Source organism: Desmodus rotundus, chromosome 9 (assembly GCF_022682495.2).
Source record: "Desmodus rotundus isolate HL8 chromosome 9, HLdesRot8A.1, whole genome shotgun sequence".
Taxonomy (NCBI): Eukaryota; Metazoa; Chordata; class Mammalia; order Chiroptera; family Phyllostomidae; genus Desmodus; species Desmodus rotundus.
The window spans coordinates 61,149,862-61,165,045 of NC_071395.1; the positions used below are offsets into that span (position 1 = coordinate 61,149,862).

Here is a 15,184-nt window from a genome sequence, read left to right on the forward strand (position 1 = left end):
ATGGCATATTTCACAAGTCTATAACAAATATTCCAAAAATGCATATGGAACCAAAGACTCAGCAAAAAGACCCCGAATAGATTCAGCAAAAGAAGATCAAAATTGGAGGCATCACAATTCCTGATATCAAACTTTACTACAAGGCCATAATAATTAAAAGAGCCTGGTTCTGACATAAGAACAGGCACATAAATCAATGGAAAATAACGGGAAGCCCAGAAATAAACTCACGCCTTAATGGTCAATTAATTATTGACAAAAGAGACAAGGGCATACAATGGAGTAAAGACAGTCTCCTGAACAAATGGTGTTGGGAAAACTGGACTGGTACTTGCAAAAAAATGAAACCAGACCACCAACTTACACTATACACAAGAAAAAACTCAAAACGTATAAAACACTTAAATGAATGTCACAAAACCATAAATATCCTAGAAAAAATAGGAAGTACGATCTCAGACATCTCTCATAGCAATATTTTTGCCAGTCTATCTCCTTAGGCAATGGAAAGAAAGGAAAAAATAAATCAGATTACGTCAAATTAAAAAGCTGCTGCACAGCAAAGAAACTATCAACCAAATGAAAAGTGAGCCCAGTGAATGGGAGCGGGGTTACTTTCCAAAATATAATATATAAAGAACTTGTACAACTCAGCCCTAGGAAGACAATCCAATTAAGAAATTGGCAAATGACCTGAATAGATACTTTTCCAAAGAAGACATACAGATGGCCAATAGACATATGAAAAGATGCTCAACGTCACTAATCATCACAGAGATGCAAATTAAAACTATAATGAGATATCAGCTCACACCTGCCAGAATGGCTATTACCAATAAATCAATAAACAGCAAATGTTGCTGAGGATGTGGAGAAAAGGGAACCCTCATGCACTGTTGGTGGGAATGCAGATGGGTGCAGCCACTGTGGAAAACAGTACGGAGTTTGCTGAAAAAATTAAAAAACAGAATTCTTGCCCTGGCTGGTGTGGCTCTGTGGACTGAGTGCTGATTTGGGGACCAAAGGGTTGCTGGTTTGATTCCCAGTCCGGGTACATGCCTGGGTTGTGGGCCAGGTCCCCAGTGGGGGATGCACATTAATATTTCCCTCTATCTTTCCCTTTCCCTCTCTGTAAAAGTAAATAATAAATAAAATCTTTAAAAAAACATGGAACTCCCTTTTGACCCAGTGATCTCACCTCTGTGAATATATCTGAAGAATCCAGAAATACTAATCCAAAAGAATATATGCACCCATATGTTCATTGCAGAATTATTTACAATAGCCAAGATGTGGAAACAGCCGAAGCACCCATCAGCAGATGAGGGGGTAACAAAGCTGTAATACATTTGCACAACAGAATACTACTCGGCCATAAAAAAAAAAAAAAAAGGAAATTTTACTATCTTACCTTTTGTGACATCATGGATGGACTTGGAGATTATTATGCTGAATGAAATAAACCAGTCAGAGAAAGGCAAATACCATATGATCTCAATTATATGTGGAATCTAATAAACAAAATAAACTGACAAAGTAGAAACAGAGGCCTGGATGCATGGAAAAGATTGACAGCTGTCAGAGGGAAGGGTCAGAGGACTGGATGAAAGAAGGTAACGGGATTAATCAAAGACACACACACATATATGTACACACATACATATAGTATTATTTCTTCAAAAATGTGAGCATACTGTCTGTATTTTTCTGCAATGTGTTTTATTCCCTTATGTCTTGTAGACTTTCCATATTAGTACTTATAGATTTTTCACTTTTAAAAAACCCGCAGGCACCCCTGCCAGTGCCTGTGAAATAGGGACTCAGAGTGTGTGTCAGCCCCTGTGTGCTTCTGCCAGATCTTTCTGTGAGTCTGCAGGTCCTGCCCTGGCCAGGTCAGCCTCGGGACGCCCTGGAGCTAAAAGGGCTTGGGAGCCTAGTGGGCTGACACTGTGTGCCCTTGGCTCTGGCACCTACTACTGCCTCCCGACTCAGGCTGGGAGCCTGAGGACGCAAGCGTCTAGTTTCCCTTGACCTTGAGGACCCAGGAAGGTTATATGCACCGTGGCTATGACTATTGTCAGATTACCCATTAGTATTCTAGGAAAACCAGGTGCATGGATTGGACTCTGAGGAGCTCTATGAAGGATACCTTCACACAAACTCTGTGCTTCCTGGATTTAATACTTATATTTTTTTAGTTCCAAATTATAGGCACCAAATTGTAAAAACACTTTTCCATAACATTTTCTTACTGGGACTCACAGGGCTTTTAATATCTCCAGAATATATTTCCCCATAAGACTCAAAAGTAACATAGCCTCTAAAAAAATCCACGGATTTTAACCTGTAGCAAAACTGGTTAACATTGCGATCAGTATAGGTGAGTAGCACCACACGGCCTCCAAGTTTTCCCAGATATTCTGGGCCTTGACTCTCCCAAGAAGTGAAAAGGTAGTGCAGTCTTTTCGGTATCATGTTATCCTGAAGACAGGCCTAGATGTTAGAAGAAATGAAATGGAAGGTGCAGTCTACAAAGGTGAGCTCAGGCTGAATGGGAAAAATTGTGAATGAAAAGCAGAACGGTGCAAGTGGGTGATACATTGAATCTTCTAACTGGAGAAGATGAAGAAACAGAGATAGTGATGCAAATTCTCCTGAAAAAAATGTTTGAAGACCGAAAGTGAAAAACAGAGAGTGGTCTGACAATGGTGGAAAAAGTTAAAATGGCCTAAAAAGAGTATGATTAAATAAATGGATTGCTTTTTAGCAATAAAGTTGCTCTCTAATGGTCGGGGAAGGAGCTAGCTTGAAAAGCAGATGTTTTTACTAAGATAAAGTTCTCTTACTTAAAAAAAAAACTACATAGAATTCCCTAGAATGTCTATTCCATAGTTTATTCAACCATTCTTCCATTAAAGGCCATTTAAGGTGTTTTCAACAGTCCGCCCCGCCCCAACCCCAGCTCAAATGCTGTACTGAACAGCTTTGTCAATGCCTCTTTTGGAAATTGCTTCTGAAGGATACATTCTGTTTTAATTTACCTATGTGTATGGCTATTAGGATTACAGACCATTTTAAATTATTTATAACAAGTAGAGCACACAGGAATTCTTCCATGGTTAAATGACACATTGATAAACATGTTATATATTATAGATATTAGGGGACTGAATTCTAAGTACACATTCTTGAAACCAAATCATATTTGTAAGCCCAGTGATATTAGAATATTCTTTAAAGTATTTATAGAGGTGAATCACATATAATTTGTAATTCATGACTTACAGACTATTTGTGATGTCACTTTTTAGCAAGCTGATGTTCCTTTTTCTAATATATACATTGAGCACCTTACTGAGCCATTATTTTATTGAGAATGATCTTAAAAATTTGTTTGGGTTAATTCAACAGGTAATTTTAAGAACCTTCATGTAGCTAGCACTACTCTGGGCACTGGGAGATATAGAACTAAATAAAACATATAAAAATCATTACCCACATGGAGTTTTTATGCTACAGAAGAAAGAAATAATAAAAAATAAACAAGTAAATAAATTCTCTTGAGAAAAAAAAAGCAGCACAAGGGGACAGAGAATTTGGGTGTGGTGGTTATAGTTTTCAGTAGGGTGGCAGGGGAAGGCCTCACTTCCAAGGCAGTATCTGATAGTCCCTGAAGGAGGTTAGGCAGCATAAGCCATGGAGTACAGAGGAGGAATACATTGTAGGTAGCAGGGGCCAAGGCCCAGGCAAGAGTGTGCTTGGCAATTTGTTCTAACCACACATGATTTATTCCAGTCCCCAGCCCATTAAACCCTGCAGCTTTAATTGCAATGCCATTATTCTCTTTTTCTTTTTTTAACTTGTGATAGTTTTGGACTGGTCTGGACAGAAATTTCAGTTTTCTCAACTTGTCCAGGAATGCAGCAAAGCAGGTTAACACTGCAGTCAATATAGGTGAGTAGCACCACACCGCCTCCAAGTTTTCCCAGATCTTTTGGGCCTTTACTCCCCCAAAACATTGTTCGCATTTGTCTTTAAAGATCTTTTCACAATCCGCCCTGGTTTGATCACGTATGTACTGAATAGACCTGTGCTGACAATAGGATAGCCCCTAGCACTTGAAATACAGCTACTATGAACTGGTTGTGTTGTAAGTGTAAAATACCAGATATAAAAGAATTTGTCCAAAACCTGTAAAATAGTTACTAATTCTGCAATGTTGCTTATATGCTGAAATAATATTAGCTATATTGGATTAAAGTTTGCTGCTTAATTTCACTTGTTTTTCATGTTTCAAAATGTGGCTAATTAGAAAATTTTAATTAGATATGCGTCTTGCATCTTGCTTATTTGAATAGCGCTGAATCAGACTGCGTGTTCCTAGTGGGGAGGGACCCCAAGCTGCACCTTGAAGCAGCGCCAAGCAGGTAGTAGCAGTTCCAATTCACGGTGATGGCACTGTAGTGTCTGGGAAAGCTTCGAAGATGGTCAGCCCTGCAGAGGGGTTCCAGATGGAGGACTTATGTTGTCAACGGAACCAACCGTGAACCGCGGAAGTGCGGCCTAGGCTGGGAGCCGTGCGACACTGCAGGGGTTCGTAAGCCTAGCTCCTCGCTCCGCCTCTTTGCGGCAGAGCTTAGGCCGGGGCAAACCGGTTCAGTGCAGCCCGCGACACCCAGTCCTCCGCGAGGCCCCACCTCCCCACTTTTTGGTGGGAGACCCGGAACGTCTACCCGCCAGGGCCCGCAGCCAGGAAGGAAACTGTAAACTAGAGGGGCTGTACTGACAGCTCTTGCCAGAAGCGCAAGGGCTGTGGGCTGGAGGGCGGCCAATGGCGTAAGCGCAGGGGCGGTCCCTCCTTAGCTTCCAGCCCTCCCCGCCTAGGCGGTCCAGGCAGTCCCAGAGCCCGTGGCACTGGAGGAAGGGGAGCAGCGGGGAGGGGCGTGGGGGCGGCTGGAGCCTGCGCTCTGAGCACCGCAGCTGGCGGGGGCGATGACGTAGTCGGCGCCCGCGGCCTCCGCGCCCTTCCCTGCGCCACTCCCAGCGAACCCGACCAGCGCCTGCTGGCAGTCGCCTGTCCCCTGGCGCCTGCACGGCACCATCTTCGCCGGCTGCCCTTCGCGGCTGCCCGTGCTTTGTCCCAGCGCCATTCCCTCTGACACCCGGGGTGCGCTACCTGGCAGCCCCTGTGCCGCGCTGGCGTCGTCCTCTTCCCCTTCGCCGCCCACCGCGCGCGGTCGGGCCTTGCCCCCCATGGTGTCCCGGCCCGAGCCGGAGAGCGAGGCGATGGACGCGGAGCTGGTGGTCACGCCGCCGGGGTGTACGCACCTGAGTAGCTTCAAAGTGGATAACTGGAAGCAGAACTTGCGGGCCATCTACCAGTGCTTCGTGTGGTGCGGAACTGCGGAGGCCCGCAAGCGCAAGGTGAGCCCCATCCCCCCCACCCCTGAAACTGCGGGCCAGGCTGGGAGCCAGAGCAGAGCCAGCCAGCCAGCCGGCCGGCCGGCCAGCCAGCGCGGGTGGAGTTGCTTCTGGTCCCGGTTGGGGGTGAGAGGGAAAGGGCAGGGAGGGCTTGCTAGCCTCCCATGGACCCTCGTAGCCGTGCACCCCCGTGGCGGGCGGCAGGGGTGGGGGGGCACAAGAGTGCTCTTCTCCTTTCTGGCTCATTCCCCTCCCCCACCGCCTCTCGTCTTCCTCCCCCGCAGTCTCTGCTCTCTGCTGGTCTCCGCCGCGTGGCTCCGGGCGCAGGGTGGGGATGGAGCAGGGTGTCGGGAGAGTGTTCAGTTTTGGTGTGGACGAGTGCAGATCTGTGAAGGGGCGTATTCTCTTCAGGTCTGCGTCGGAAGCCTGGTGCAGAGGAGGCCAGTCTCCCACGTTCCCAAGCAGGGCCACTCGGAGGAATCCTCCAGGCGCGGGAGGGATCGGGGTCGAGGATGGGTGTACTGGGAAAAAAATGAAACAAAAAATTAGGGTGATAGAGTCTCCCCGGGGCCTGTGTGGTGGTCTGCAGCGGGGTCAGTCCCCTGCCACCATCTTGAGTACGCAGTGTATACCCGAGTATCCATTAAGGATTTGCCTGGACCAAGGGAGCGCAACCTTGTGTCAGGACTGGGTTTGTTACCAAGGTGCAGTTACTGCTGTGTTTGGCTAAACATGACACCGAGTCCAGCGTCTGCAGGAACAAATATAGGCAGATGGCTTTTTTTTTTTTTTTAACCACATTTGGGCGTGGTTGGATACGGGAGCCGGGTTAGTGAGACATGCTGCCTTTTAAAACTATGTCTAGGAAAACTGTATCGTTATCAGCATAACGATGTATTTAGGAGAGGCACTTGAAGCGATGGAGGTAACTGCTTATCTGACAGATGCAAACGGAGCGACCGACTCTGTGATTTTTTTGATCCCGACCTCCGCAGGGTTAAAAGAAAAGGTTAGTCTGATGTGAGGGTAGAACCTGGCAGGCGTTCTTCCGTAAGAGGCTTTTGCAAGAAATTAATCACCTACATTAGACACTGAGGAAATAATATTTAGAGTTTTATTATTTTTCAGATACATATTCCATCCAAGTGATTAGCTTATTAATAATTTGGAAATCAGAAAATAACGTCATTCTTTAATCTGTGTAAAACTTGGTTTTTGTAAAGAAGGGCCGTTCTGCAGTTTTACAGTCTGAGGTTGGGAGTTCGCGATTTCCACCTTGCATAGCGTGTTTTTCTTTTGTTTTGTTTAATGGGAAAACTAACACCTGCTGATTTGAATGTTAAGCTTAAATTTCTTTTTATCAGTAATGGTGTTGGGAAGCATTACCTTTTAGGATGAACTGAAGTCGGAGATTAAACAGACATACATTGGGGTGGGAGTGAAATTGTTGTTGATGGAATTGTGTGCCCTTAAGAAAATCCCCTGGCTGAAACGCGTGCTGTCTGATGATAATCTTGTCACTGCGCTACACTCTCGGTCAACATTTATGTGACATAAGATTCATCTACACACTAAGTAGGTGATCTCCTGCTCTTTTTCTCTCTCCCACCTTCTTTCCCTTCTCTCTCCCTTCGTGCCCCTCCCCCATAATTTTTAACAAAGTTGGGAGTCAAGTTTAATCTATTTTTAACTTTGCCTCATTTCCTAAAGAAAGGAATCTTTTGGTATACATGGCTTGGATTACTTTGTTGTTTTAATGTTAGTTGCTTAGTGTGAAAGCTGTTGAAGAAACAACTTAAGCTATAGACAGACACGAGGTGGTGAAAAATATTTCTTTCAATATTCAGGTCTGTCAGTATTGCAGTACCTTTTGGTAGTGTACCAGCCATGAACTCGAATGTCCTTCATGTGTGTGTTCTCTAGATTTTAGGGGGATTATTTTCTTGCATCCGTTTGGGTCCTGTGTAATTGAGTTTCTAGCACTCTCTAGTGGCCTATTTATGAAGAGTTGGTTTGAGAAATAGTTTAACCCTGATTAACTGTTACAGTTTGACAGTTTGTATATTTTGTTTCATATAAAAATGCCAATTCGTTATAATCTTTGAAAATAAGTAAAGGTTCCTTGTGAGACTGACAGTCAACTACAATGCAGCTACAGAAGTGAATCCCTGGTGAACAGGAGTTAAAACTTTGCTCATCAAAGTACAGGTGGGTTATAGTCTTTGTATCCAAACTTTGATTCTTCTTTTGATAGGCCGAGAGTGAGAAGAACACTGGTCAGATTTGGTAACTTTCTGCCCACTTCAGGCTTGACTTGCACTGCTGAACGTAAGGAGGACTCCCAGCTGTTGCCCACGCCTGTCCTGTGCTTTTCTGGCTTGTGTTAAATGAAACAAGTATCTTGCCATTTAAGGGTTTGTGTGTCAAGATGGAAACTTAGCAATAAAAATGGGATTTTCAGTTCTGTTGTCTAGTAAGACTTAACATAGTCTTCATTATATTTTGAATATACAGACATTTGTGGTACAGGTAATAGTTTTTTTTAATCATTTTTTCTTGGAATTCTTCTGTGACTAAATTTTATAGGAACTTGGACTCAAAATGAGCCCCTTTTGTAGCTATAATAAATGCTTTTACCAATATACTTTACTATAGGTGAAAAAGAGTTGTCAAACCTATTCTTAGTAATTTTGGACCATAATTGATTGAGTCTGGTTTACTTTGGACAGAGTGATCTGGAGGTTGAGACACTGCTTTTGAAGGCTTCTGAGGCCTAGAGTTTGGCACCGAAAGTGACTCTTTGGGTAGAGATCCGTAGGGAAATGTTTTGTTTGGGAACGGGGCTGGAGGGAAGGATGTCAGTCTGCGAAATGGTAGGTGAGAGGCCGGAAGGCTCTAAGATCCAGAAGTCATACCTTTCTCTGGCATGTTTGTTTTTTTCCTCCTGTTTCTGTGTTTGTAGTTTTAACACCACTGTTTACATAATTATGACGTGGGCACCCTTTGGAAGAAAGTGAGGTGAGTCCATCTTTTTTTCTGAACTTCCCATTCTGTCTTCTGTTCAGTTACCTCTTACCCCTGGGTTTTTTTCTTGAGGAATTGAAATCATTATTGTTGAAAGACCGTGTAAACAGTAGGTGTCATATGGCAAAGTAATATCTGCCTTAAAATTCGGACTATCAGTATATGTTCAGTGGAAATTCCTATGTTCAGATAGATGCTCAGATGTTGGTAAGTTTTACCAGGAAGATTAAAAGTTATGAATTCATGTTTCTTTTTAAAAGAAATAGTTACAGAAATGATAATATGAATATGTTCTCAGTGTGTAAAAATAAAATACCTTAAAGACTTCCAGAAAGTGAGCCTTCCCTGGTCCCTAATAGTAGGTAACTACTATTAAAATCTGTTTGCTGCCTGGTCTTCCAGATTTTTTTAAAATTGTAAATATCTGTGTACATATAAAGGAAAGATACATCTTCTTGTTTTTGTCATGTAGGTACACATGCGTCCCTGGTTGCCTCCGCATGTAGAGCTCGCTCTTTCCAACGGGGTGACCACTGCCCCGCTGCGTGGTGGCAGCGCTGTGTCTTTCCCCTTTCATACACACATAAAAGCTTTCAGTTTGGAGAATTTAAGAATTTGTAAAAATCCTAAAAATCCATGTAGAGAAGGAATAGTCTTCAGCAATTAACTGTGTGTCTTGGTTTGCTGATGGATTGAAATGTGATTTTCTATCTGATGGTGAAACCTGAGATGCATTTTTAAACTGCACTTTAGGAATGATTTATTGTAATAGGAAACAGCAGGGAGCAGGGGAGGTAGATAAAGGAGACAAATAAGAAATTAAATGTAAAACATGACAATTTAAATAGTCCGGTGTCATGGAGTGCAGATAATGCTCTAGCTCCCATTTCACACCTTTATGGAGTGACAGTGTGACTATAGGTTTGTGGACTCTTGCTTGAGAAGGGAGGGGCTTTGGTAGCCATTGCTTTAGAGGGGTGCTGTCAGGGCTTGGATTGTACTGGGGAAAGGGAGAGCGTTTCAGTTGAAAAATGGTCTTGTATTATTTATCTTAAGTCGGTGTTTTAGAAAATTACTTACTTCAGGGATCTGTACTGAGCGTCTCTTTTTATCAATGCTATTTCAGTTCTGGAGTCTTAGATGCCTGTCCTGAAATACAAATGAATCTCTGTGTTGATCTTTTGAATACAAGTTGTTGTTGGGGAATAACAATACCTGGGCTGACTTCTAGGATACAGGGTCTGGTTGACATTGGACCAAAAGCCATGAAATATACTTGTCTCATCAGCTCCACAAATGACTGACTGAGTCTCTCTTGACATCTCGCTGCGTACTTCGAAGCTGCATCGAAAAACGCAGAGAGCTTCTCCTGGCTGTCCTCCTCCTCCTTTTTATAATTTTTTTAAGTTCACTTTATTTTTTGAATATGTCCCTTTTTTTAACTTAACTTTTTTTCTTTTCAAACTTTATTGCTTTGAGGAATGAACATTTTGCTTGCTTGATTGATCGATTGACTGGATCTTTCTTATCATTACCATAAATATTACACCATTCACACTAAGTGGGGTATACGCCATTCCCAGTAAAAGATCTCAAACAGAAAAAGTTATTTTTTTAATTTTTAAAATTTATTTTTCTAATTAAATTTTTTATTGATTTTAGAGGAAGAGGAAGATCAAGAGAGAAACATCAATTTGTTGTTCCACTTATCAACTTATTTATGCAGTCAGTGGTTAATTTTGATATGTTCCTTGACCAGAGATCAAACCCACAACCTTGGTGTATCGGGATGGCACTCTAAGCAACTGAGCTACCCGGGCCAGGTCTAGAAAGGTTTTTTTGTTTGTTTGTTTTTGTAATGAAAGTTTTAATTTGGGATATTGTAGATTAACATATATTGTAAAAGATAATAGAGATCCCATGTACCCTTAACTCAGTGGCCCCCAATGGTAACATTTTGCAAACTTGTAGTACAGTCTTAAAACCAGGTGCAGTCCACCTTCAATACGGTCTACCCATCTTACTCAGCTTTCCTGTTTTGTTTTGTTTTTTTAAGGTTTCATTTATTTATTTTTAGGGAGAGGGCAAGGGAGGGAGAAAGAGAGGGAGAAGAACATCAATGTGTGGTTGCCTCTCACATGCCCCCTACTGGGGACCTGGCCCACAACCCAGGCATGTGCCCTGACTGAGAATTGAACCAGTGACCCTTTGGTTGGCAGGCCTGCACTCAGTCCACTGAGCCAATCTCTCACACACACCCATTTCCTGTGATTAACACCTTACTTTGCTGCGGTAGTTTGTCACAAATAATGGCCGCGCTTGATAAGATTATTATTATGAACTAAACTTTACACTTTACTCAGATCTTACTAGTTTTCGCCTAATCCTTTTCCCCCCATCATCCTGTGCAGGATCCCGTGTTATATTTAGTCACTTTGACTCAGGCTTCTCAGATGGTGAGAGTTTCTCAGACCTTCCTTATTTTGATGACTTCAATAGTTTCGAGTAATATTGGGCAGCACTCTTGCAGAATGTCCTTCGATTTGGGTTTGTCTGATGATTTTCTCAGTTATGGGGTGGGAGGAAGGCTGCAGAGGTGAAGTGGCCCTCTCAGGTCTGTCGAGGTGATGTAGTGGACATGACTAACCATCGTTAATGCTAAGCTTGACCACATGGCTGCCAGTTGGCCACCATGGGAAATGAGTTTTCCCAGCACCTCTCTGGGCTGAGTTTGGGGGCAGGGGCTTGCACATGGGCACTTAGGGAGTCAGTGGTCCTGTGCTACCTCTTTGAGGGCAGAGGGTCTCTACATCAGTTACTTGTGATTTTTCCTATTGAAGATTCATCCTTTCTCATCCATTCACGTATTCAATCATTTATATCAGTATGGACTTGGGGATATTTTATACTATAGATTATAATCTAATACTATGTTATTTATTTTGTTGCTCAGATTGTTCTGGGTTTAGCCACTGGGAGCTCTTCCAGTTGGCTTCTGTGCCCCTTTGACACCCTCGACATTTGTGTTTTGTTGTCAAGCACTTTTACTTTCTGGATTGCAAGGTGTTCAAGGCTCCTCTGGTGTATTTTCTGCTTCGACCCTAGAGTCTGCTCCAGGGAGCCCTGGTTCTTTTTATTGGAGATGGAATTAGAAAATACTCCCTGGGCATGGGCTTGTTAATACTGGAGTTTTGTGGCTTCTTGGCCTTCAGGGACAGAGCTGGGAGACAGCTGTGTGCATGCTCACTGTGTACGCACGTGTCTGTGCAACAAGTTCTCAATGTTAGGAGGTCCTTGGGAACCACTTTAAGTGAAACGACATTTATTGAAACCAATTTTACTATAGGCTAATAGATAGAAACGAGAGTTGAATTCCTATGTCGTGTGGTCACAAAAACATTGTCAAAACTTCTAAATAAAAACCCCAAAACCTTCCCTATACCCTTTCAGGGAGGTTATGTCATACATTTGTAACGCAATCGGGTTCTGTGTTCATAGCCTGTGTTCTGTCCTGGCACCCTCTGACTGCCTAACCAGTTATTTAAAATTGGCTTATTAAGGTTTGCTCTTATGCCATCAAGTTCAGTGGGTTTTGACAGATGCGTAGTGTCATGCATCTCTCACAGCATCTACTATACAGAACGGTTTCGCTACCCCCCAAGATCCCCTATGCCTCCCCTACTCCTCCCTCTCCAAACTACTGGCACCACTGGGCTCTTCAGTATAGTTTTGCCATTTCTAGAATGTCCCGTAAGTGGGATCACACAGCACGCAGCCTTTTCAGACTGGCTTTTTCATTTGGCAGTGTGCACTTAAGTGTTGCATGGATTGATCATTCCTTCTTATCATTCAATAGAATTTCATTGTATGACTGTATTTATATGTCTTTTAAATCTCTTTAATCTACAGGTTGTCCTTTCAGACACATGAGCTTAATCCTTTGGAGAGATCTTAAGTAGTGTTTTGTCTTTTGTGAAGCCTCTGCCGTCTGTGGTGCACAGAACTGATGGGGTAGGTGTGGAGCCAACCACACATCAGATGGTTTAAAGCAGGTTCTGCCACAAGCCCCACGGAAGGTGCTGGGCGGGCTCCACCCCTTCAGAGGCTCTGCCAGAGAGGCTCTGCTCCTGGAAGACAGGCCTCGTTGCTCCACCACTGCCTCCATCGTCAGGTGGTCTTCACTTGTGGCCTTATCTCTCTCTTCCTCTAAGGACGAGTGTGATGGCATTTAAGGCCCACCCAGATAATCAAGTGTAATCTCATCTCAAGACCATTAACCTAATTACATGGGCCAAAATACTGTTTCCAAGTATGGTGACATTCACAGGTTCTGGAGGTTGGGACGTGGATGAATCCTTTGGGAGGCCACTCTCAGCCCACTACAAATGCTAATACGTACAGGTAGTATTCTAAACACTTTAAAAGCGTCAGTTTACTTAAAATTTCATAATAGTTGTATGAAGTAGAAACATACATATTTTAAAAGTGAGGAAACTAAGGCAAAGGGAAATTACGTAACTTGCTCAATGTTGCACGGCCAGGAAGTGGCAGAAGCAGGAGTTGAACCCTGTTACGTGTTTTATAACTGATGCTGAATGATTCACAGTGTCTGCTGCACTAACCATGGCCACAGCTGAACGCAGGACTTTCAAAGAAGTAAATAAGTCAACAGTTGGCTTTGATTATAAGTAAGTCACAAGTTCACATCAGTACCTTGTTTTCACTAGTACTTGGTGGTACTAATCACCTGCCTGTGCAAACATCTTGAGTTTTGTTTTCAAACCTACAAATGTGAATACTGTATTGCTTGTATTATCCAAGGTTAATTCCAGTTTCTGTGCTTTAGCTCCTATGGCAAATGAGCTCAGGAGACATAGGAAAAGAACTCTTTCTGTAATTTAGTAATTGCTTATTTTAGGATACAGAATTATGCTGTCCAATACAGTAGTCACTAGCCAAAAGTGCTATTTAAATTTTAATTAAAATGATACAAAATTAAAAATGCAGTTTCATGGTGGCACTAACCACACTTCAAGAGCTTGGTAGCCACGTGAGGTTAGTGGCTACTGTGCTGGAAAGTGCAGATACAGAACGTTTCCAATAACCTAGAACGTTCTGTTGGATAGTGCTGTTACAGAGAAAACTAGTAATACAGGAGACGATGTTGAGATTTTTATGAATACATCAGAGAAAGGTTCCTGTTCTTTATATTTAGTGCTTATTGCCTGTTGGCTACTTGATTAATATTAGAGAAGCAGTCTCTTGGCTGTGTAATCCATCATCTCAGGAAACCCTGTTTTTACTGGTTGGTGCTAGTCACCTGTGGTTGAGAGTCCCAGGACTGCAAACACACAACAGTCAGCCAGAGGGAGAAATTAGGTGCTTAATGAGTACTTTTTCCTCCCTTGCTGTAAGGGATAGCAGGACTTTCTGTTTTGCGTTAATTCTCTTTTTGTGAATTAAGATCATACCCTTTATAAGAAACATGCCATAGGATTAGATAGCATTTTGAGCTCTCTGCTCAAATTCTACTTCTTGCAGACAAACTTTTATAACTTCCTCCAATTCCCCTTAATTAGATGTGATTGTTCTTCCTTAAGTTTCATAGTATTTCATTGTCTCTTTCAGTATACCCAGGTATACCACCTCTGTGTGCTATTATTTTGTGTTGTGGCTTCTTATCCGCCCTCTTAAAGAAAGCACACACCTTGATGGATTTTCAGGAAGTGGACAGGCTTGTGTCTCCCTAGCATGTACTGTTTCTGTTTTCAGAGGCACTTTGGATTTTACCCTTCCCTTTTGCACACCCTATCTTATACCTTTGTCTGTCTCCCGCTCCCCCCGGATAAAACTGAAGGGACTTACATACTGTGAGTGGTGTAATCTCAGAGGCTGGACATTCAGTCTGATCGGCTTGCGATCTACAGTGAAAATAAATATGGTTGTCACACTGGGCTCAGACACTGACGTGCCTGGATGTTGTGGGCATGTGAGAATTGTCTCCCACTGAGCTCATCACTGCTGTGATGAAGATTTTTGGTTTCCGTGGTCTAGTTATGGGCAAAACCTGTTTCTTTTTTTTTTTGTTCCTGTATATTCTCTGATTCATGTCCCCGTCTGTTTCTGTAGTTTTTGCATCTAAATTTGCTGTGGCTGGGGAACCTGGATTATCAAATTTAAAATGATGTCCAGGTTGTGGGCAAAGAGGTTGTGTGTTGCTAGCCTGGAATGGGGACAGGGGAGGCGAGGTGGGGGAACAGAATGCAGGCTGCCCCTGCAGCTGCAGGCAGTGGCCATCCAAGGAGCTCACGGCTGTCAGTAACTGAGGTTGTGGGCTGTTCTCTTACATGGAGCTAGTGTTGAACTAAGTGAACTAAGGACCTTTGGGGATAATTGAGAGGATTAACAGAATGATCTTTCAGCATAATAAGACTTGGAGAGGAAGTCCCCTGCTTTCTTCCCCCCCACGCCATAGCTGTGCCCCTTGCAGATGGATCACTGCTTCAATATTTCTCTCTGAGAACTGTCATACCATGTGCTGGTTTTTAATTCTCTTCTCTGAATTTCAGGCCAAGTCGTGCATCTGTCATGTTTGTGGTGTCCACCTGAAGAGGCTTCACTCTTGCCTCCACTGTGTCTTCTTTGGCTGTTTCACAAAGAAACATATTCATGAACATGCCAAGTCGAAACGGCACAACCTGGGTAAGGCACCTTTGACTGGTCCCGCTGGCCATTGGGA

At 43.1% G+C, this 15,184-nt stretch overlaps 1 protein-coding gene and 1 pseudogene across 1 annotated transcript in view; both read left to right on the forward strand.

The window, feature by feature from the left end:
• Positions 1 to 1,558: 1,558 nt before the first annotated feature.
• On the forward strand, positions 1,559 to 2,806 carry LOC112308806 (mitochondrial transcription rescue factor 1 pseudogene; annotated as a pseudogene).
• Positions 2,807 to 4,997: 2,191 nt separating this feature from the next.
• The window catches only part of USP22 (ubiquitin specific peptidase 22), a 41,241-nt gene continuing 31,054 nt past the window's right edge, over positions 4,998 to 15,184 (forward strand). The window contains exons 1-2 of the mRNA XM_024564596.3: positions 4,998 to 5,424; positions 15,015 to 15,147. Of these exons, the coding sequence (XP_024420364.1) occupies positions 5,254 to 5,424; positions 15,015 to 15,147 (304 nt within the window). The 5' untranslated portion in view covers positions 4,998 to 5,253. The remainder of the gene's footprint in view (positions 5,425 to 15,014; positions 15,148 to 15,184) is intronic.